Genomic DNA, 23,868 nt, shown 5'->3' with positions numbered 1-23,868 from the left:
TCCATGGCCAAAGATAAGGAAAAACTTAAATAAAGAAAGAAATAGATAGGTTCCTGCGGGATAGGAAGCCTACATCCTCGTAATGAGATCTCGGAGGTATTACGTGTGACGTAGATTTATGTAGTCTACAAGAAGCACTTCGCTTTCTTTACTTTCACCCTGGAAGGATATTCTCAGCAATTGGAAATTTTCTGATGTGGTTGATTTATTACATATGACTTGGAGTAGAAAAAATATATTTCACGATAACTAATATGTACATTGAGAATAAGTATGATTATGAATAATAAATATATGAATCACTATTTTGCGAGTTTTCATAGAAGAAAAAGAAATGGCAATATTTCCAGGGTTCCCACTCTTCCAGAAGATTAAAAAATAGGGCCTTTATACGACCTTTTTAAAGGTACATTTTTAACTATACAGGACCACTTCACGCTATTGTCGCAACAAAAAACTTTTCAAGGTGAAAGAGTTTCGCTTATGTACACATACATGTCAGACCTCGCTATAAGGTCACCCTTTGAAACTTCGTGAAGTGACCTATGTCCTTATAACCAAATCATATGCTTTTCTAACAATGAGCATGTATATAGATAACAAATGCTATGTTAAATCATGTAAAAATTTTCCAAATCATTAGTTTATTAGGTTGTAGCTTTTTAGCAAATGTCTTTGCAGTTTATTAAAGGTCGAAAGGTTTGTCAAATCATTAAAAAATAGGGCCATTGATCAACTTTTAGGGCTTTTGACGATTAAATATGGCCTTTAGAGGGGCCACTGCAAACAATACTTGGAAATAGGGCCTTTATAGGGGCTTTTGAGGCCCCGTGGAAACTTTGATTTCGTTTCAAAAAGACAGAAAAATAGTTTTATTTTCCAAAAGCAGAAATACAAATGATAGTAGAAATAAAAACAATAATAAAGTTAAAACAGGAAGACATAAAATATATTTCGAAAAAGGGGGATAAGGAAATTTTCCAAAAGAAACAAAGCAGAAACTGACTTTTTAAATGTGAAGAACGTGAACTTTAAAAAAAGTTCATTTCCGTATAAAGCTGTAACGGAGCTTCATTTCTAAGCAAAGAAACAGACTCCCCAAAAAGAGATGAACGTGAAGTTTAATTAGAAAAAGAAAATGTTTTGCAAAGAGGGAAATAAGGGACATTAACTCCAAAATAAAGAAATATAATACATAAAGAGCAATAAAGAAAACGGGCCTCAAAGGACAAAACTGGGGAAATTCTTCAGCGGCTAGTAGCTGCCATTAAAAATTTCATTTGAAATTTATTTATTTTTTTAAAAGAGTGGCCCACTTTTTTTTTTATTCTTCTAAATGCTGAACGGTTCATATATGTTTAATTTATTTAAATTAAAAACCATAAACATTAATATATAAATTAGTAAACAAGTAATATGTAAAATAGTTCACAAAAGCTGCAATTAAATTTTAATTTTGGTGAAAAAGATTTTACGAATAACTTAATGCCTTTTGATCATTAATTTATATTTTGAGGTGACAATTCATCTGTGACTTTTAATTTTCTTTTCATTAAATTACTCTGCGGGTGGCGACCGTTAATTTTACATTTTAACGGATCTTAATTCGGGAGAAGGGGTGGAGAAAGAGGCAATACGAAAAAGAAAAGAAAAAAAGTAATTGACTTCATAAATGCACAAAATAACATGATAATTTTTAAAACGGAACGGTTTCAGCAAAATAAAATTAAAAAAAAAATAATGGATTTTAATTCTGAAATAAATTTCCGAAATAGGGCAAAGGTAAAATTAAATTTTCAAAAGAAAATGATTGCAATATAAGGACATTTTGGAAGGAAAGTACACACGTATAAAGATGGAGTTCATTTCTGAAGAAGAAACCGTAATGAGGACATTTTATTTTTAAATGAGAAAAATCTTTCGATACGAAAAGATAAATCAAGAAGCATCGACTTCAAAAACGGTACGAAAACGAAAGTATCCAAAAGAATACAATTGATACATGAAACTCAGAATTTACTTTTAAACAAAGAAACAATGGAAACTCTATGATCCAAGACGCAAGGAAGAGGACATAGCAATAGATTTCTTGAAACGGAACGAAAAGTTTTTTAAATGATGAGCTGTGTATAGAAACACGAAAATAAATTTGATAACAAGGCGATGGAATTCTAAATGAAGTGAGTTTCACTACTCACGTACGCATCTTACTTTAATTATACAAAATCTTTATACATAAAGGGCTAATCTCTGTCCGGATGTCCGGGGTAAACTTCAAAACTACTGGAGGGATTTTAACCATTTTTTCACCACAGATAGCTACATAATCAGGGAACAACTTAGGCTATAATTTATCGCTAAAAAACTTAGTTCAAGAGTGTCGTGATCGAAAACTGTAAATGTCATGTAATTTCCACATCAAATGATTAAAGATTAAACCCATTGTTTCGAAAATTCGTTGCCTAACAGCCAGGGTTGCCAGACGTCCCGGATTTCAAGGGACAGTCCCGTATTTTGAAAATTTGTCCCGCGTCCCGAGGAACTTCCATACGGGACGGCTAAAGTCCTCTATTCTAGTCCAATTGATAGCAATATTTTACAGAACGAGACATTATTTTAAGTGAAAAAATAAAGTAAAACAAAAAATGTGAAATAATGAGCAATAAGAAAATTATGTGGCAGCAAACGCAAAAATTGTTTTCGTTTTGATTTGGCTTGTTCTTCTTTGCTCATTGACTAATATTGGAAACTGCGCATGCGTTGTCACTTCGGAATGAAAAAGATTTTTTATACTTTGATAGGTGACATTTTGTGAGGTTTAATGCTTTGTTGCGATTAAATTTACAGCGACGTCTCAAACCCCCCCCCCCCTCCCTTTTCACTCCTACAAACTTGTCCCGTATTTACTGTTCTTAAATCTGGCAACCCTGCTAACAACAGCAATATTAAAAGTAATCATAATGTAAATTTTGAAACAAGGCCTCTCTGGAGCAAGCATGACATTGCTTTCTTAGGAATTGCATCCTCATCTTCTTTATACATAAAGGGCTAATCTATGTCCGGATGTCCGGGGTAAACTTCAAAACTACTGGAGGGATTTTAACCATTTTTTCACCACAGATAGCTACATAATCGGGGAACAACTTAGGCTATAATTTATCGCTAAAAAACTTAGTTTAAGAATGTCGTGATCGAAAACTGTAAATGTCATGTAATTTCCACATCAAATGATTAAAGATTAAACACATTGTTTCGGAAATTCGTTGCCTAACAAGAGCAATATTAAAAGTAATCATAATGTAAATTTTGAATCAAGGCCTCTCTGGAGCAAGCATGACATTGCTTTCTTAGGAATTGCATCCTCATCTTCATACATAAAGGGCTAATCTCTGTCCGGATGTCCGGGGTAAACTTCACAACTACTGGAGGGATTTTAACCATTTTTTCACCACAGATAGCTACATAATCGGGGAACAACTTAGGCTATAATTTATCGCTAAAAAACTTAGTTTAAGAATGTCGTGATCGAAAACTGTAAATGTCATGTAATTTCCACATCAAATGATTAAAGATTAAACACATTGTTTCGGAAATTCGTTGCCTAACAAGAGCAATATTAAAAGTAATCATAATGTAAATTTTGAATCAAGGCCTCTCTGGAGCAAGCATGACATTGCTTTCTTAGGAATTGCATCCTCATCTTCATACATAAAGGGCTAATCTCTGTCCGGATGTCCGGGGTAAACTTCAAAACTACTGGAGGGATTTTAACCATTTTTTCACCATAGATAGCTACATAATCGGAAAACAACTTAGGCTATAATTTAACGCTAAAAAACTTGGTTTAAGAATGTCGTGATCGAAAACTGTAAACGTCATGTAATTTCCACATCAAATGATTAAAGATTAAACCCATTGTTTCGAAAATTCGTTGCCTAACAACAGCAATATTAAAAGTAATCATAATGTAAATTTTGAAACAAGGCCTCTCTGGAGCAAACATGACATTGCTTTCTTAGGAATTGCATCCTCATCTTTATACATAAAGGGCTAATCTCTGTCCGGATGTCCGGGGTAAACTTCAAAACTACTGGAGGGATTTCAACCATTTTTTCACCATAGATAGCTACATAATCGGGGAACAACTTAGGCTATAATTTATCGCTAAAAAACTTAGTTTAAGAATGTCGTGATCGAAAACAGTAAATGTCATGTAATTTCCACATCAAATAATTAAAGATTAAACCCATTGTTTCGAAAATTCGTTGCCTAACAACAGCAATATTAAAAGTAATTATAATGTAAATTTTGAAACAAGGCCTCTCTGGAGCAAACCTGACATTGCTTTCTTAGGAATTGCATCCTCATCTTTATACATAAAGGGCTAATCTCTGTCCGGATATCCGGGGTAAACTTCAAAACTACTGGAGGGATTTCAACCATTTTTTCACCATAGATAGCTACATAATCGGGGAACAACTTAGGCTATAATTTATCGCTAAAAAACTTAGTTTAAGAATGTCGTGATCGAAAACTGTAAATGTCATGTAATTTCCACATCAAATGATTAAAGATTAAACACATTGTTTCGGAAATTCGTTGCCTAACAAGAGCAATATTAAAAGTAATCATAATGTAAATTTTGAATCAAGGCCTCTCTGGAGCAAGCATGACATTGCTTTCTTAGGAATTGCATCCTCATCTTCATACATAAAGGGCTAATCTCTGTCCGGATGTCCGGGGTAAACTTCAAAACTACTGGAGGGATTTTAACCATTTTTTCACCACAGATAGCTACATAATCGGGGAAAAACTTAGGCTATAATTTATCGCTAAAAAACTTAGTTTAAGAATGTCGTGATCGAAAACTGTAAATGTCATGTAATTTCCACATCAAATGATTAAAGATTAAACACATTGTTTCGGAAATTCGTTGCCTAACAAGAGCAATATTAAAAGTAATCATAATGTAAATTTTGAATCAAGGCCTCTCTGGAGCAAGCATGACATTGCTTTCTTAGGAATTGCATCCTCATCTTCATACATAAAGGGCTAATCTCTGTCCGGATGTCCGGGGTAAACTTCAAAACTACTGGAGGGATTTTAACCATTTTTTCACCATAGATAGCTACATAATCGGAAAACAACTTAGGCTATAATTTAACGCTAAAAAACTTGGTTTAAGAATGTCGTGATCGAAAACTGTAAACGTCATGTAATTTCCACATCAAATGATTAAAGATTAAACCCATTGTTTCGAAAATTCGTTGCCTAACAACAGCAATATTAAAAGTAATCATAATGTAAATTTTGAAACAAGGCCTCTCTGGAGCAAACATGACATTGCTTTCTTAGGAATTGCATCCTCATCTTTATACATAAAGGGCTAATCTCTGTCCGGATGTCCGGGGTAAACTTCAAAACTACTGGAGGGATTTCAACCATTTTTTCACCATAGATAGCTACATAATCGGGGAACAACTTAGGCTATAATTTATCGCTAAAAAACTTAGTTTAAGAATGTCGTGATCGAAAACAGTAAATGTCATGTAATTTCCACATCAAATAATTAAAGATTAAACCCATTGTTTCGAAAATTCGTTGCCTAACAACAGCAATATTAAAAGTAATTATAATGTAAATTTTGAAACAAGGCCTCTCTGGAGCAAACCTGACATTGCTTTCTTAGGAATTGCATCCTCATCTTTATACATAAAGGGCTAATCTCTGTCCGGATATCCGGGGTAAACTTCAAAACTACTGGAGGGATTTCAACCATTTTTTCACCATAGATGGCTACATAATCGGGGAACAACTTAGGCTATAATTTATCGCTAAAAAACTTAGTTTAAGAATGTCGTGATCGAAAACAGTAAATGTCATGTAATTTCCACATCAAATAATTAAATTTGCAACTCCAATAAATTATAGGGGGCGCAGCAGCCACTGTCTAATGGCGGATGAAAAAAGGTGAAACAAACAAATGCTATAACTTATAACTTGCTTTGACGTTTAGTGAATGACTACTTTTTCATCGTATTTGTGCGAAGCTTTCTTTTTTATTCTTCTGAAATTACATTACACCACAAATTGCTTGAAGCCGGAAATTTACCCAAAAGAAAACTCCTGGAATGGAATGTTTTACCTTTTTATTTAGTATTGGTAATCACCGCAAGGTAGCGTATTCGAGCTTTGAAGTTGCGAATATAAAACCCATTCGTGAAATACACCGTGTATTTCACGTATTTCTGCCTTAGCCCTGGCTATAGGGCGGTAACTTACTGAATAAAACCCATTGTTTCGAAAATTCGTTGCCTAACAACAGCAATATTAAAAGTAATCATAATGTAAATTTTGAAACAAGGCCTCTCTGGAGCAAACATGACATTGCTTTCTTAGGAATTGCATCCTCATCTTTATACATAAAGGGCTAATCTCTGTCCGGATGTCCGGGGTAAACTTCAAAACTACTGGAGGGATTTCAACCATTTTTTCACCATAGATAGCTACATAATCGGGGAACAACTTAGGCTATAATTTATCGCTAAAAAACTTAGTTTAAGAATGTCGTGATCGAAAACAGTAAATGTCATGTAATTTCCACATCAAATAATTAAAGATTAAACCCATTGTTTCGAAAATTCGTTGCCTAACAACAGTAATATTAAAAGTAATTATAATGTAAATTTTGAAACAAGGCCTCTCTGGAGCAAACCTGACATTGCTTTCTTAGGAATTGCATCCTCATCTTTATACATAAAGGGCTAATCTCTGTCCGGATATCCGGGGTAAACTTCAAAACTACTGGAGGGATTTCAACCATTTTTTCACCATAGATAGCTACATAATCGAGGAACAACTTAGGCTATAATTTATCGCTAAAAAACTTAGTTTAAGAATGTCGTGATCGAAAACAGTAAATGTCATGTAATTTCCACATCAAATAATTAAATTTGCAACTCCAATAAATTATAGGGGGCGCAGCAGCCACTGTCTAATGGCGGATGAAAAAAGGTGAAACAAACAAATGCTATAACTTATAACTTGCTTTGACGTTTAGTGAATGACTACTTTTTCATCGTATTTGTGCGAAGCTTTCTTTTTTATTCTTCTGAAATTACATTACACCACAAATTGCTTGAAGCCGGAAATTTACCCAAAAGAAAACTCCTGGAATGGAATGTTTTACCTTTTTATTTAGTATTGGTAATCACCGCAAGGTAGCGTATTCGAGCTTTGAAGTTGCGAATATAAAACCCATTCGTGAAATACACCGTGTATTTCACGTATTTCTGCCTTAGCCCTGGCTATAGGGCGGTAACTTACTGAATAAAACCCATTGTTACAAAAATTCGTTGCCTAACAACAGCAATAATAAAAGTAATCATAATGAAATTTTTGAATCAAGGCTTCTCCGGAGCAGACATGAGTTTAAAGTCGTTTAAACATTTGGAAACTCTACTTTTTGCATCCTTTAAGAAACATAGTAGAGAGCTTTTTTTTTCTTTTGAGTCTGTACTATTTAATTAAATAAAGCGCACGGTTTTTTCAGTGATCTTTGTTTTTGTTAGTTCATATTTTGGAAATTCTTCAAATTTTTTTATGCTAAAATTCGTGCTTTCGTTTCTAAATGAATATTCGCTCGTTCTTTATACTTACTGCTATTTTACTTTAATGGGTAAGGAAGAAGCTCGATTTTTAATCACGTAAAAGTGATATGTTTCGAGTTCTTTCAGTTGAAACAGAAAACGAAAGGAAGTAGCAATTATTTCTTACATTTATTTCTGACCCAGGCAACGCCGGGTATTTTTGCTAGTAAATAAATAAATAAATAAATAAATACAGCAATAAAGGTCAATTGGTTAGCTTTAGTCATTTACCTTTTATCATAAGTAATCATCAGACCATTAGTTCTGATGACCTATAGTTCTGATTTTTTCATGCTGATTCTTGTATTAATTTTCGTTAACTTAACAGCCTCAAACATGACGAAAATAATTGCATGTAGGTTCAAGCATTTAAATATAGTTTAAGATATACGATCTTACATAGTCGCAAAAGAAAGTTCACTATTGATAAACAGTCAAGTAATCAATTAATCTTCATATAAAATTCGACTATGGTATGATGCAAAGCCTGCTATAACGGTACTGAAATCTAGCAGGCTTTTGAGCAGTCTTGGAAATCAAAAATGTCATACAAATTAAACAAAAATATTTCAAGGTGTCTTTCAAAAATCAATAAGTCGCGCACATGACTATTTACACCTTTCAGCTCATCTAAAAAAGTTGTTGAGAGTAACAGAAACAATACGACAGAAAACACTTTTGCACAAAACAAATAATCGAAAATTAAACTAGATTAATGAAAAAATAATTTAGTATAAAACCTGAACGAAACAATTACAAGCATTACGTTTTTGGCGTATAGCAACTTTGTGCACAACTTTCGACAGTTTTATATTTTCCTCTTTATGTCGTCTTTTTAGATTTAAACCATACCCATCTTTTAAAACGAAGCATCCAAAACACACATCTGAATCAACACATAAAGCTTCAGACTTTTACCCCAAAACCTAAATGCTACGGAATTCTCCTGAAAGAAAATCCCATAAAACTCGATGAAGCAAAAGATTTGAAGAAAATGCTTAGGACAAATACAAAAATAAATCAATTTAATGGAGCAAAACCTACCTTTTAGGGCAGTAAAAATTTCAAGATTTCAAAGCGCTTCAACGTTTTGTTGTAATTGAATATTAAATCATGTTTCAAACATTAGCTTTTAAATGTAAACTCAGCTCTTACTTTTGTAAATATTTCAAGAATAGTTACAGAACTTATTAACTTTATAACAACGGTAAAAGTGAAGCAGAGTTTAACAACAGCAGTAGTTTTTAACGTACAGCGAAACATTTAATCGCTACAACATTAAAATTTAACCAGTAAATATATGAACAATGATTTTTAAAAAAATAAATGATTAAAATAATAATGCTCTCGATTGTCCGCGGAATAGGGTAGCACGGTGACCGTGGATAATCCAAAAAAAAAAAAAAAAAAAAGGTTAAAAAAAAATAGATATTAGTGTATGCAACAGTTTAAAAAATCAATATTACTCGCATTTTTATAAGCTAAAGTTGAAACGATAACAATGTACGAAAAAAAAATGTAAATGCTAAAGAAGGAACGCCCATTATTGCAAACGAATTAAACATATGGGACAGCAAATCATAAAAAGAGATCAAAACAGTTTACACCAAAAACGAACTGGTGGGGGGGGGGGGGGAAGAGTCGAACAAAACTGACCTGGTCATACGTGCTTAAGGTAGTGTTGATCTGAAAATCAGTAAGTATTTTTGTTTTAAAGTAGTAAGTAATGCAGATCTAAAAGCCAGATTTTGGTGGCCTGGGAAGGTTTAATGTCATTAGAAAGGAGGGGGAGATGGAAGAGCAAAAAGGAGGAATGTCCAAAAATAGATTTTGCAATCGTTGAGTTAAAATTAGTACATTTATAGCTCGCCATTGCCATTTTTTTTTTCCTTCGAAAGCGTAAAAAACCGCAGATAATTCGCCCGTGGGTAGTCGGGAGTTTACTGTAATAACAAAATAAATAAATAAATAAATCTGTTGTAACTTTTTCAATTTTGCTTAAATTTGAGCTTTTATTAACGTTATTTTTCACATTCATGATAAAAAATTTTATAGATTTTTTCCATACGTATACGCATTTTGTTACTCATAAAATATGAAAATAATTGTCATTCGTATTTATGAAAATAATTTCTTGGTATTCATTGATGTTATTATTGTAGTCATTTAGTTCCTTTTTTTCCTTTTTAATAAATGTCAAAAAATAAGCTGTATTTGCAGTGAAAAAGTGTGTAGTTTGGCACAAACAATGTTTTTCCTATATTCAGTAAATTACCGCCCATTAGCCAAGGCTAAAGCAGAAATACATGAAATACACCGCCAGCTCAGTCATTTCCAGCCGAGGACTGCAGTTTCGTGCTTATTAGCACTCATCAGCCCGGCATAGGACTAGTTAGCTACCAGTTTGTTTGGCACTCTTGGCTACCTTAAGAGGTTTTCCATCTCCAGCTCAGTCACTTTCCTATGATGAGTGCTAATAAGCACGAAACTGCAGTCCTCGGCTGGAAATGATTGAGCTGGGGGTGTATCTCATAATTTTTTTTCCCATTCAAAATAAAACTGAATTTATAAATTCTTTAACATATGTTGGTCGAATTCCCAGAAGCGAAATTTACTTTTTCAGTTTACCCAACGAAATCATTCAAAGTTTTAAAAAGTTCAAGAGTTCGAGTTGCACTTAAGATACTGCAGGTAAAATGAATACATTTTAGTCAGCTGTCTGAATCAACTGCACTTGGTTCAAAAATTAACTAACTGTAAATATTGCGTTTCAAAAAAAAAAAGGCGAAATTTTGAAGCTTTTTATAAATACTTTTCTTTACTTTTACTGATACGATAAATAATAATTTTAGTTGCAACGGTCGTTTTGGTTGATTTTATTCCTAAATTTCCTTGTTTTTCAGTACTGCTGGATTCTCCACGGTACCAATGTTTCAGAAACTTTTTTTGCTTGAAGAATAAAGGAAAAGTACTGAAGCAATCTTCAGAAGAAAAAGGAAAATTTATCCCTACAAAAATAACCCATTCTCACAATATATTAATTAAAATTTTAATAACAACTATTGTTATAATCCAGCAAAAACAATGCGAAATTTCCCAGGAGCATATAAATAATTTCCTTAACTTTAAAACTGAGACAATAAATAATAACCTTCGCCGCAACGATCACTTTGGTTTTCTTTCGCTTGAAAATCTCGTTGCTTTTCAATACTGTCAGTTCCTCCACGGTATCAATGTTTCAGAAACTATCTTTGTGTGAAGAATAAATCAACAGCACTGAAGCAATCTCCAGAAGAAAAGGGAAACCCATCCCTACAAAAATATCTCCTTCTCGCAACACATTTCATTATTAATGTATCTTATTTTCTTTCCCATAAACCAATCTTCTCACCAGTCCTGTTGAAAAATGCTTCTGCGCGTTCTTGTTGACAAGATAGCTGCGGTCCATTCCTCTTTGGCTTTCATTCTGTGCTTATTTTCGCATAGCCATCTTTTACAAAAGCATCCACGCTATCTCCTCCCCCCCCCCCTTTCCGTATACTTAGTACATTTTTCCGTAGAAAGCAGGTATACACCACCTCGCGAAGGAAAAAGAAGTGTCAGCAAGACGTATGTCCGGGGCTCAAGAACGTGGAGAAGATAGCGAGGGAATCACGTTATTGAGTCTACTTCCACTTGGCCCCTGGGTGCTTGGATTACCGGGCTTGCCCTTTTTCCTGTGCCTTCAGTGTTCGAATGCCTCTTCTACACTTGTAGATGTTTTTCTCTCTAAATCGCTCTCGAATCCATTTAGCTTTTTCGTTTTATCCGTCATGTTGTCGAGTCGAGGGTTCGGAGTAGTCACAGTGTATTTTGAAGGTTTGGTTGAATTTACAAATAAGTAAATTAAATAAAGAGCAAAAATAAAAAAGTGGTATAACCAGATTTTATGCTTTACAAGGGAACAACGTGTTAAAAACGTAGAATACGGGAAATACATAGCAGCAAAATTGTTGATGGACCCAATGAAAAAATGTTAAATGCGGGGAAAACGTAGATTCGGAGGACGTACAATCGGGTTTTCACTGTAGTAATAATCATAATAATAAAAAAAAATTGTTCTGAAGGCTACAGCAGCCAAGTGTTGACTAATTATCATTAATATGATTATTATTATTATCATTATTATTATTGACATTTTTATTGTTATTACAATTAATACAGTCCCTTTAATTTTTTCGAAACTCTATGCTGTACAGTTCAATACATTTAAAAGCTCAATGTTTTTAAAATTATCTATGCATAAATTTCAGATTGTGTTTTCACTTACTTTATTCACACTAGATATTACATCAACAAAAAGAAGTAATATTAATTGGAAAACTTTACAAGAAGAAAACATCACAAAATCAACTACTATTTTTGACGTACAAATTGCGCACCATTGTCATATCAAATAACACAATAACTTAAAACAATTTAAATATTTTTCCCTTTAGAAAACATCAAATAAAATAAAAAACTTATTCAAAATGAATGCAATTAAGTATGTTTAATGAAAATAATTCTAAAGTTAGATATTATTTACAGAATAATCGTTCATAATTACTGTTTCTAAGCGCTCAAAATTAAATATTTTCTCAAAACAACACAGAATGTTTTAATGAAGTTTCGTTAAAAGAAAAGGGAACAAAGAAAGAGAAAAAGACACGAAATTGAAGAAACAAACCACTCGCAAAGCAAAAAAAAGGGGGGGGGGGGGGAATCAATCTTTAGTTGCTCAAAAGCGAAAAAAAAATTTCTTAATAAATGTAAAAAAGGTTGTTTTTTTCCCTACAACTCTTTACTTATAATTAAAAAATCACATTTTACCAATTCGTTTAGCAATAATGTATTGCTCTGCATTGTTTGTTTTTTAGTATACGAGTACTTCATTTGTTAACGATATTTGCTTAACCGATAAGACTATAAAAAAATCATTTTTAGGATTAGCTGAGTCGATAAGCAACTATCACAACGACTACGATTAGAAAAAAAAAAGAAATTAAAAAAAAAATTAAATTAATAGAATAAAAGTTAAAGAAAACAGATTTATTATAAAATTAAGAACCTTTGTAATAACCCTAAGAAAAAAAATTCCGTTAGAGTTTTGTAACAACACTTATTTATTTCAATTTAGAAAACACTAAAATTTCGCAATGAAACAAAGATCATGATAAATATCCTCAAGCAGTGTGAATAACAATGTTTTTCTGAATGTTTTTGCGATTCTATCAGTCGATTTTTATCTTTAAGTAGCGTCTTGAGAAAAAGGCCAATCAAAATCAAATAATATTCTCTTCACTTTATAAGTAATACGTCTAGAAATTTTCGAAAATAAAAAGGAAATAAGAGTCAACACAGAACACATAGAAAAGTATTTATCTTCTAAGTAGCATTATTATCAACTTTTTTTTTTCTTTTGGTAATACTCGTGCTTGCATTTTTTTTTTTTTAATCGCAGTAACGGGTTATTTTTGCATAAAGAAAAATACTGAGGGAATAAATAATAATGATAACGATTATAAATAATTCAAAATAAATCAGAACTTCAAACCAAGAATAAAATTTATAAACCAAGTGTCAACTTAGAATCAACATTATAATGGCTTTATTTACTAATATTTTTTTTTTTTTTTTTTTTTTTTTTTTGCGATTTTATCAGTCAATTTTATCTTTAGGTAGCGTCTCGAGAAAAAAGTCAATCAAAATCAAATAATATTCTCCTCACTCTATATGTAATAAGTCTAGAAATTTTCTCTAGCAAATATACTAATCAGAATTAAATAATAATTTTATTTACTTATTTTGAACTTTCTGTGAAAATACGTCTGGAAAACCTATTAATACTTTTAAATGTGTCTGTAATGTAAAAACCGATATGAAATAAACATCGAAACAAGTAATGATAAAGGAAAAGTTTGAGAAGACATTTATTCCCATTTAAACTAGTTCAAGAATATTTAGTTTTTACAAATTATAAAAACGAAATGTGGTAAATATATTTCATCTGTAAAAGAGCGGAGGAAGGTGTGGATTGAACACACGACACAACCAAGCATTCCAACGAAAGCTTAATACCAAATCAAAAACATTGCATTCTTTTTAAAATTTATCAAGAAAGAGTGGTATTTCATTCTTGTATTGCGCAAAAAAAAAAAAAAAAAAAAAAAAAAAAAAAAAAGTCATCATTTAAGTTCAACTTTTTTTTTTTTGAAACTTAAGGGGTTTAAGGACCTTTAACGTTCAAAATTTTCGATTTTCTGGAAAAAATATATGTTATGCATAGTTTAATTCTGAACAATTTGATACCTTATTCATTACCATACGCCAAAAACTTTTCGAGTTATCGTAAACATGCGTAAACTTTCCCCATAGAGATTTATGTTAACAGCAGCTGTTAAAGCCGCTTTTTCTCATTTGCCGGTTTCTTCGGTTTTCTCGTTTTGCGCGCATGATATCTCAGAAAGTTTCTTATATATTTCCGTAAAACTTTTAATGTATGTTTATCTGATTTCTATTTATGACCTTAACCTAAATTTATTTATTATTTTTAATTTTTTTTTTTTTTGAAATTTCATAAGTTACTATCGATCGAAAATTTCGAAAATTTTGGGCAAAAATATGTTTTCTTTTTTTTTTTTTTTTAATATTAACTTTTATTATTAGTTGAAATTTAGGTTCAGATCATAAAAATATACCAGACAAACATGCATGAAAAGTTTTACGGAAATATATGAGAAACTTTCTGAGATATCACGCGCGCAAAACGAGAAAACCGAAGAAATCGGCACCTGAGAAAAAGCGGCTTTAACAGCTGCTGTTAACATAAATCTCAATGGGGAAAGTTTACGCATTTTCACGATAACTCGAAAAGTTTTTTGCGTATGATAATAAATAAGGTATCAAATTGTTCAAAATTAAACTACGCATAACATATATTTTTTCCAGAAAATCGAAAATTTTGAAGGTTAAAGTTCCTTAGACCCCTTAAGGTAAAATAAGAATAATAAACAAATTAATAATAATTATGCAGTAGTTAAAAATGTTTGACTTTTTTTTTACGCCACTTCCAACATGAATTTGCATTAGAATGAGCACACTTTGAAGCATAAAACGAAGAGATGATGTGGTGATTGAAATTATGTCATTATAAAAGCCCATGAACGAGCAGTAAGTTAAGGGCGTGGAATTAGAGAAAGTGGAAAAGAGGTGGCATTTTGCTAAAACAAAATGTCATAATTAAATTTCATCACATTTTTCTTTTCCTTGAAACTGGATGCGACTTAGCAGTGTAATGCATAATTTAATAAAGTTACACAAGTTTCACGTCTTGCTTTTTTTTGCAACGCCACTTCAATATGAATTCGCATTAAAAAGAGCATATTTTATTAAACATTTAAAAATTAAAAAAGAAAGGAAGATGTGATGATAGGAACAGGGTCATTGTGAAGATTTAATGAATGAGCAGTCAGCATGAAGCGTGCGTGAGGTAAAAGAGACAGTGGAAACAAGGAGAAAGTTGAGATTGTCATACCAGACCAATGATTCTCCATCGGTGGTAAATTTGACATGCCCTCAAAGAGAGTTATGAACGTCCCAAAAACACAAAAATAACAAAACTTAAAATAACAAAACTAAACAATAAAAATTAATCTTGTGCTACGTTTTTTGCATGAATATTTAGATTTTTCTATGATCTTTCTCAAATTTTTATTTAAATATGTGTAATTTATGTACAATAATTACTTTACATTTAAAAATTTTCATTTAAAAAATTTTTGTGAGAATTTTTTGACACCAAGTAAATACTTATTTATTTATTTATTAAGTTAAAAAAAACCAAAGCCTCAGTGATTCGATTTCTTTTTCTAAAAGTTTCGACAGTTCGCAAGTCAAAAGTTTTATTTTATTTTATTTAATTTTTTTGTGGGAGAAGGAGGGGGGGAAGGGGCTTACCGGTTCACTTTTTTTATTTTCAAAATGTTTTGCTAGAAAAGAGTTCGCGGGTTAAAAAAGGTTGAGAAAGACTATATTAGACTTCATGTGAGTTCTTCATAGTTCATTAAAGATCTGTTCATTTTCATAACTTAAAATTTCAACTCTTGGACAGTTTTACTGGAAAAATAAAATGGATAAGTCGTGATTTTTATGTATATTTTTTCTACCAAACAGTAATTCTAACGAAATTTCTTCTGTCATGACAATAATAACACGCACCGCCCAAAACTAGTTTTTGCTCACGCCACTGGTGGAGGTTATACAGGGTGTTTATTCAATCCTGCACAGATGAAGAAAATGTACTTAAGAAAAAATATTTATTCGCAATTTAATTTTTATTTTCATTCTAATCTCAACAAGTCCCCCCCCCCATTAGTACAATATTAGCCAAAGGCGCGTAGGTGGTGAAGCTAACATAAAAAATGAAAAATAGCGCATAAGAACGAAAAAACTACCAGGAGCGCCGCGAGAGGGTTTTTGAGAATCAACCCCCAAAAACCTTTAGTTTTCACGCAAACAAACTATGTAAAATGTATATGTAGAAGAAGACAAAATAATGAAAAAATCTAAATATTTAACAAAAATTACATTTAAATTTGAAGTAATTATTTTTTTTAATGAATTTTATTAATCGGTGCAAGGCTTTCTGAACAGTCTGGCATTTGTAGTATAATGGCATCCATTCAACACGTTATGACGCAATCATCAAATCACGATCTTCTTGTCGAAAATAATTTTTAACTAATTAATAAAAAAATACGAATAAGTAAGCGATTGGCAGCAAATGGGCGTTTGAATTACATTACGTACAGCCAATAAAGTGCGATGAAAGTCTGAGATGAAGACTGCTCAGCAGCAACGGTTTGAAATCTGCTTAACTGAGTTCGTATAATGCAACCTCACTATTTTTTTTTTTTTTAAATAGCACCAGAACCACTCATTTAAGTTTAAAACTTTCTACCCAAAAGTTATCAATGTTATTGTCTTGTTGTTCATGCTTTACAATTGCAGATTTTTTTTCCTTCGCACGTTCATCGGGAAATAATCAGTTTGCACCACCAAGTTAACAAAGCCAAAAATTTCCACACTCGTATTGACGGAAACAGAACACAAAACTTCTCCGTTATTAAAAATGAAAAAGACGTTCAAGCGAATCGATTTATCGGCGAAACTAACAAAAGAAGTGCGAATTTGTAGCCAAAAAGACCGATAAGAGCTTTGATTGGGCTAATATTGTCTCCTTTTTTTATTATGTTTCCACAAAGAGGGAAACGGAACTTCTCTGTCCTCTTCATCCCGGGCTAAATCATCGATTTTAACGATTGTTTGGGGGCTACATTTAAGGCACTGTCGACGCCAGAATTTGGGTCACAAGCGAATGACAAAAATTTCGACGGGGAGGGGGGGGAGGGGGGGGGGGTCACAGCCGATGACCCGATTGAAAAGAGCTGGGTTGAGATCAAGCGAGGAACACAGAAAGTGGATTTAAATTATTCACAAGCGCCTGAAAGTACCAAGAAGAGATGAATACTTAGACATTTAAATTCGATTAAGATGTTTTCTCGCTGTATCTTAGCTAATAAGAGTCAATGGTATTTAGCGAATAAAGTTTGAAAAGGTAAGTATGTAGGAGGATTTTTACTGAAAATTAAAGTGGAAGATTTTTCTTATTTTTAAATTACTTTCCGGAAATTTGTACTTAGTAACAAACAAGTTTCGCACGTTTATTTCAAACGTTATTGAATTGAACTATTAAGATAAGAAGGTAAATAAATAAACTAAACGTTGTTCTAAACTTCGACTTCGAGTAACTGAAAAATTATCTGACACATACCTTTGTAGAGTGGATTCAGAATTACTGGAGAGAAAAAAAAATTACATTTAACAAAACAAACAGGAAAAAAAAAAAATACATGGAAAAATTTGGTAACCAATGTTATTCCTGAAAGTGAAATTTCGATATATTTACATAAATTACAATAGTATGGACAGGTAATTATAGGATACGATGGAGCACATATGCTCAACTAAACTTTCAATACATTACAGTATTTATCAATGCCAGTCTATTTCGCTCTGAAAAACTTAGATCTAAATGTAAGTAAAGTATAACCTCGATTTAACGATTGTCAAGGAATCGAAAAAAGTTAAATCAAGGATATCGTTAAATCGAGGAGCATAGACATTTAATGCAGTCAAATCCGGACCAATGAAATGTATCATAAAATTGAGGAAATAGTTAAATCGGATATCGTTAACTCGAAGTTATACTGGAATTACAAATTCTAATATAAAATAAATTCATGAAAATATATGCGTGATCAAAAAATATACAAAATATACATAGGAACTTTACAAGAAACGGAACATTTTAAACAGTGGACATAGAAATGGCTCTTATACATTAACATTTCATTTTTTAATGCCTTTTAACAAGGGTGGATTCATAAATAAAAATATTGGATGTGTGATCCATAACCACCTTTCAATTATGAGCAAACGCTAATTACACACAAAGAATGTTTTCACAGGTATCGAACCCCATGAATAACAGCAAATTCTCTAAGCTGCTGTTTCGTAAGACAAATATTAATAGAAAGGGCAAACTATTTTTTTAAAATTGTAAAAGTAATGTAATAAAAACAGAATGCACAATACATCTTCAGAAAACATGAAATATTTTCCGTGTATAGAACAATCTGGTAAGCTTCAGTTAAGTCTTGTCCTCATATTAAATGTATGAAACTATTTTATACATACACATCTGTTTACATATGCGTAACAATGAAAGAGTTATTCAGAATGACAAAAGAGGAATTTCAACAGTTTTTCATTGCAACAGAGTAAAACTGATCATGTAAAAACTTCCTTGTTTCATTGAGACATGTGAGCCATCTTATGAAGAAGCTGAGAAAGAATTGTTTATCTCTTGTATAGTCCTTCCCTTTGTCTCTTGTATAAAGAAGAAACAGTACAAAGAACCCAGAAGAGAAAATGCAGCATAACCCCAGTATAAACCATATTCTCCCATCAGTGTCTTTAAACTGTCAAACGATTTTGCAACAACAAACCCCAGACCCGAGCACGTAACAGACCCCATGGCCAAAAGGAAGCTTCGTGTGTTAATCGGCACCAACTCTGGTGTCATTACGAAGGGTATGGGACCAAAGCCGATAGCATAAGCAGCAACATATACAACAAAAGCCATCACAGGAACCCAGCCGTATTTTTCCTGATCAAAATTATACTTTTGCACAGCAATACTGTGCAGGCCAAGAGTTGTCAGACTGAGGAACAAGAAACAGCCAGAAACAATGAACAAGACTTTGCGACCAGCTCTGTCCATCAGTAAGCAGCTTGTCACTGTTACTAAAAGTTGTACTACGGACACAATAGCCGCAGCGGTTAAAGGATCTATGGCACTTCCTGCACTTTTGAGAATGTCCACGGTGTAAGACATGAGGGATTTGACTCCTGAAAACTGTTGGAAAAAGAACAACAAAAAGACAATCACGATAGGCTTGTACAATGTCGGCTTCAAAAAGTCTTGAAATCGGATGCCTCTGGATGAATGTTTGCGCATACTGTCATTGATCTCTTCAATTTCCCTGACATAATCCACATTTTTCCCTCTGAGGAACATTAGTCCACGAATAGCTTCAGCACATCTGGACTCGCGCACCAACCATGCAGGAGATTCGGGCATAAAGAACATGAGGCTAGCTCCAGAAACTACAAATATGGCTGCGGTTATGGCCAACCACGACCAACTCAGTACAATTCCCAACGACATCATGACGAGAACGCCCAAAGAATAAAACACTTGAAAGCCGGACGTTAAAAATCCTCGTTTTTCCGTCGTAGCAATTTCGACGACATAAGCGGGAACTGCGACTGAGGCGATACCAGCACTAAACCCGGAAATGAGGAGTCCAGCATATACATACAAAAGTGATCTTGAGTAAGCAATTAGTAGCCAGCTGGTCATAAATGAAAGAGATATATACATCAGCACAGATTTCCTCCCAAGCTTCTGGGAAATAAAACCTAAAAAAAATATAAATAAATAAAAAGAAAGTTAAAACTCAAAAATTTACGTATAAAAAGTATCACAGAACACACACACACAAAAAAAAAAAAAAAAAAAAACCTTCTAATACGTTAAATAGAAACTAGAATTAAATTACAGTGTAATTCTTAACAGTATTAAAATTGGATGAACAACGCATGTATGTTTAAAACGCGATTCTGAAACAAAAATTTATTGTTTACATAGTGTATTTAAACTGTTAATCTTTTGTTTTTTCTAATGCATTGTTCAAATTTCTTACGAATTCCATTGTTTTGAATTTCACTTGTGGAGATTCCTTGTACTTGAGGGAGAAGTAGATATTTGGCTTTTATGCTTTTATTGTATAAATATGATTTGTGGTATTATTACTCGTAAGTCGAACCAAATGTTCACACTATAATACTATAATATACGAATAAGTATTTTCTAGACGAATAAATGATTAAATAGTGAAATATTAACTAATTATTGATCATATTTCTCTTAAGCTGTCAAGATGTCACTAACTGACCTTAAGTCTATAAGAATGTTTATTAGACAGTACTGTTGCTCATGCTAATTGACCTATATTCATCTCTAAAGCAATAACTGATAACGGAGTTTTGAAAATTTTTAGAGTTGCAAAAAATTGAAACAATATAAGAGCATGTACATAAAACACACAAGAGAAAGATTATCTTTTCTTATGCAGAGGTTTTGCATTAAGGATTTTTTTCTTACACATAAAATGTGTTTTGGATCCGATAAAAGTGGAATTTTCGAACTCAAAACTTGTAAGATGCACTGTTCCTCAGTGTTTCCTTATATTTATGCGTTTGTAAAAGCACTAATACAAATGTGTTTTTTTTTTTTTGGAAGATCGTTCTTCTCAATAAACTAAATTGATAACTTAGTGTCTCATCACGTTTTATGCATCTACACTAGACATTTTTCAACTATTTTTTTTTAACTCCATAATTGAGCCAAAACTAAGCGAACAAAATTTCAAAAGATTAGGGTAAGGGCACTGGTTTTGGACCACCAAAGTTTTTTGATAGCGGAAATGGTAATTAGCTGTTTTACTAAATTACTAAAAAACGAGCTGATGTGTGCATCACATGACTTCATTTTACTTCAATTTAATGTCATTTTTCTCATTATTGACAGTTTTAATGTGATTCAATAGTTTACTCTCTAAATATCACCAACAGTGGCCAAATTGAAACCAGATTTTAGAAAAAAAATCGCCAAATTTGTTGCCAAGTTGTTGACAAAACTTGGCAACCAAAAGACTGGCGATATATCGCCAAGTATCCGACAAATTATAATCCCACTTGAGTTTACATCGAAATTAACAATGATTTCCCCCTAAAAAGGGGCAAGACCCCTTTAGAAACACCCGAATGCAACCGAAAGGGGAGGTGCACAAATAGACCCCACTAGGAGTCTACGTACCAAATTTCAACTTTCTAGGACATGCCGTTCTTGAGTTATGCGACATACATACGCACATACGCATATACAGACGTCACGAGAAAATTCGTTGTAATTAACTCGGGAATCGTCATTACGGATATTTCGCGTGTCTATACGAGGTACTTATCCACGTCTGTTCGAGTCGAGAAAAAAAAAACTCAATACTCATTCGTGGGTGAGTAAAATGGAAATTAAGTAATTAAACAATACTTCCTTTTTTGTAAAAGGAAGTAAAAAAGAACCTTGAACATTCTCCCAGTTTTTTTCCCAACGCTTACAGTTATCACACAAAATGTTTTAATGTAATGTACCAAATGCTACTGTTTTTAACGATAATTATCACTTGAAAATTATGCTTAGAAGATCATATACTGGTCAAGTTACGCTATTTAAGAAGTAACGCGATTGTTTTAAAGCTAATAAGTTGAAAATAAGATTCAGTAAATGTTTGATCTTTAAGTTACCTACATGATCCTGAACTAGTATCCAGGATCTTATTTTTAAAAAAAAACGTTCTTCGTCGTCTTCTTTTTTTTTTTGAATTTGAAAAAAAAAGAAAGAAAGAAAGAAAAGGAAAAGAAAAAACTATACGGAATAAAAGTGAATTTAAGAAAACGACCTTACAAATGGAGCTAAGGGGTTCAGTTTTTTAATTAAAATAGCCTTAATAAGTGAGCAATTAATAGAGCTTTGTGTTTTTACTTCGTTTTACAAAAAAGGAAGTATTGTATTCGCGAAAAAATTTTCACTCAAAAATCCACCATTTTACTCACCCCCGAATGAATATTGATTTTTTTTTCGACTCGACCAGACTTGGAAAAGTGCCTAAGAACGTATAGACACGTGAAATATCCGTAATGACGATTCCCGAGTGAAGTACAATGAATTTTCTCGTGACGTCTGTATGTACGTATGTATGTATGTGCGTATGTATGTCGCATAGCTCAAGAACGGCATGTCCTAGAAAGTTGAAATTTGGTACGTAGACTCCTAGTGGGGTCTAGTTGTGCACCTCCCCTTTTGGTTGCATTCGGGTGTTTCTACAGGGGTCTTTTGCCCCTTTTTAGGGAGAAATCATTGTTAATTTCGATGTAAACTCAAGTGGTGTTATAATTTGTCGGACACTTGGCAATATATCGCCAGTCTTTTGGTCGCCAAGTTTTGTCACCAATTTGGCGACAAATTTGGCGATTATTTTTTTATTTTTTTTAATCAATGTTTCAATTTGGCCACTGTTGGTAATAGTTAGAGAGTAAACTATTGAATCACATTAAAATTGCCAGTAATGGGGAAATGACATAAACTTGGAGTAAAAGGAAGTCATGTGATGCACACATCAGCTCGTTTAATTTTAAGATTGGGAAGGGGGGGGGGCTGAAAGTGGAGCAGCAACCACGTGTACGAGCATTTCTCACAAGTAGACAAACAAAAACTTGAATTCGCTAAAAAATGTTTTCAAAAAACGTAATTCAGGGCAAGTAAACTGTACCATTTACCACACAGGGCAGGTAAGCTGTATACTTGTACATAGTGTACATAGTCCAATGTTGTAAAAAGATATCGCAATAAATGAAATGTTGATATAGATGCTTGGCTAAAAATGCCTCAGTTGAAAGGAATGTTAATCCCACAATTTTAAATATTTGAAAACATGTTCAATATTGATTTTTAATCTGGTTTACAGATACAATTTACCATTCCTGGGAATGAGACATGAAAAAGGACAAACTTGACAAATCTGGTTTATAATCAACTATTAAACATTGACAACCTTGAAATGCAGACTGTATACAAAAAAACACATTACATATTAACAAAATCTTACTAAACAAAAAAAAAAAAAATCAAAACTGGGTTACTTAATTTCTACTGCATTAAAAATCAAAAATTCAAAACAAGGTGAAACTGCAGTTTCAGTAAATTAAATTTTGAAACATAATTGCTTAAGGGCAAAAAAAACTTTCAATTAAAGCACGAACTCTTTCATGACTCCCAAAAATATAAACCGAAAATCAGTAACAATGTGACGAAACATTACTCCATAATCGAAAATTAAGATGACGCGTCTTGGTTATGAAATTTTCACTACAACAGTAATTTGAGAATGGCTCATAATTGCTTACCAGAGAGGGCATTTCCGATGACTCCGCTCAAATTAGGCAAACTTGCAATCCAAGTGATTTGATCTTCGGTGATACCTTCGTATCTGCTTCCAGGTTTCTTCATGTCAGCAGTTGCAGGGGCTGAGTAACCAGCAACCATCCCAAGAACAGCAATGAATATTAAGGCTGAGAATGCAGCAATATTCGTGTTTCGCAATTTGGTCTCGGGTATCAGTTGAAGTTCCATGGTTTCGACATGCGTAGAAAGGTTCAGTTTCCTTGCAAAATTAGACACCATTTTCAATAGTACTGTAAAAGAAACCTAGTGCCGAATGAATAGTTTTAGCTTTATTCAATCCATTTCTGTAACTCGAATTTTAAACACAATTCAAACGTGAATGTACAAACCAAAATCGAACTCAACTTTAACAAAAAGCTGAAAAACAGTTAAAGCTATTAGAAACCAACAGGTTCTTCCCTTAGTTTCAATTTACAGGTGTAATTGAAAAATAAAAAAACATTTATTACAAAAATTCCTAAAATCGAATGCACAAGTCTTAATAAAAATAGA

General features: G+C 32.7%; 2 protein-coding genes across 2 annotated transcripts in view; both read right to left on the bottom strand.

Annotated features, from left to right (window-relative positions):
- The window catches only part of LOC129224326 (uncharacterized), a 430,920-nt gene that overhangs the window by 148,682 nt on the left and 258,370 nt on the right, over positions 1–23,868 (bottom strand). The gene's annotated exons all lie outside the window — the stretch shown is intronic.
- LOC129224329 (facilitated trehalose transporter Tret1-like) lies at positions 18,451–23,500 on the bottom strand. Its single transcript, XM_054858767.1, has 2 exons — positions 23,319–23,500; positions 18,451–19,715 (listed from the first exon to the last, which is right to left on the bottom strand). The coding sequence occupies exons 1-2, from the start codon at positions 23,455–23,457 to the stop codon at positions 18,565–18,567; spliced, it is 1,290 nt and encodes a 429-aa protein (XP_054714742.1). The 5' UTR covers positions 23,458–23,500; the 3' UTR covers positions 18,451–18,564.

The sequence above is a fragment of the Uloborus diversus genome, chromosome 6 (assembly GCF_026930045.1).
Source record: "Uloborus diversus isolate 005 chromosome 6, Udiv.v.3.1, whole genome shotgun sequence".
In the NCBI taxonomy this organism is placed as follows: Eukaryota; Metazoa; Arthropoda; class Arachnida; order Araneae; family Uloboridae; genus Uloborus; species Uloborus diversus.
Note: the sequence above shows the minus strand (reverse complement) of the source record. Positions and strands in the feature narration are given on the sequence as shown.

Coding starts and splice junctions, on each gene's coding strand:
- LOC129224329 (XM_054858767.1), bottom strand. CDS start 23,457: ATGGTTGCTGGTTACTCAGCCCCTGCAACTGCTGACATGAAGAAACCT. Junction 19,716..23,318: donor CATCGGAAATGCCCTCTCTG/GTAAGCAATTAT, acceptor TATTTTTTTTAG/GTTTTATTTCCCAGAAGCTT.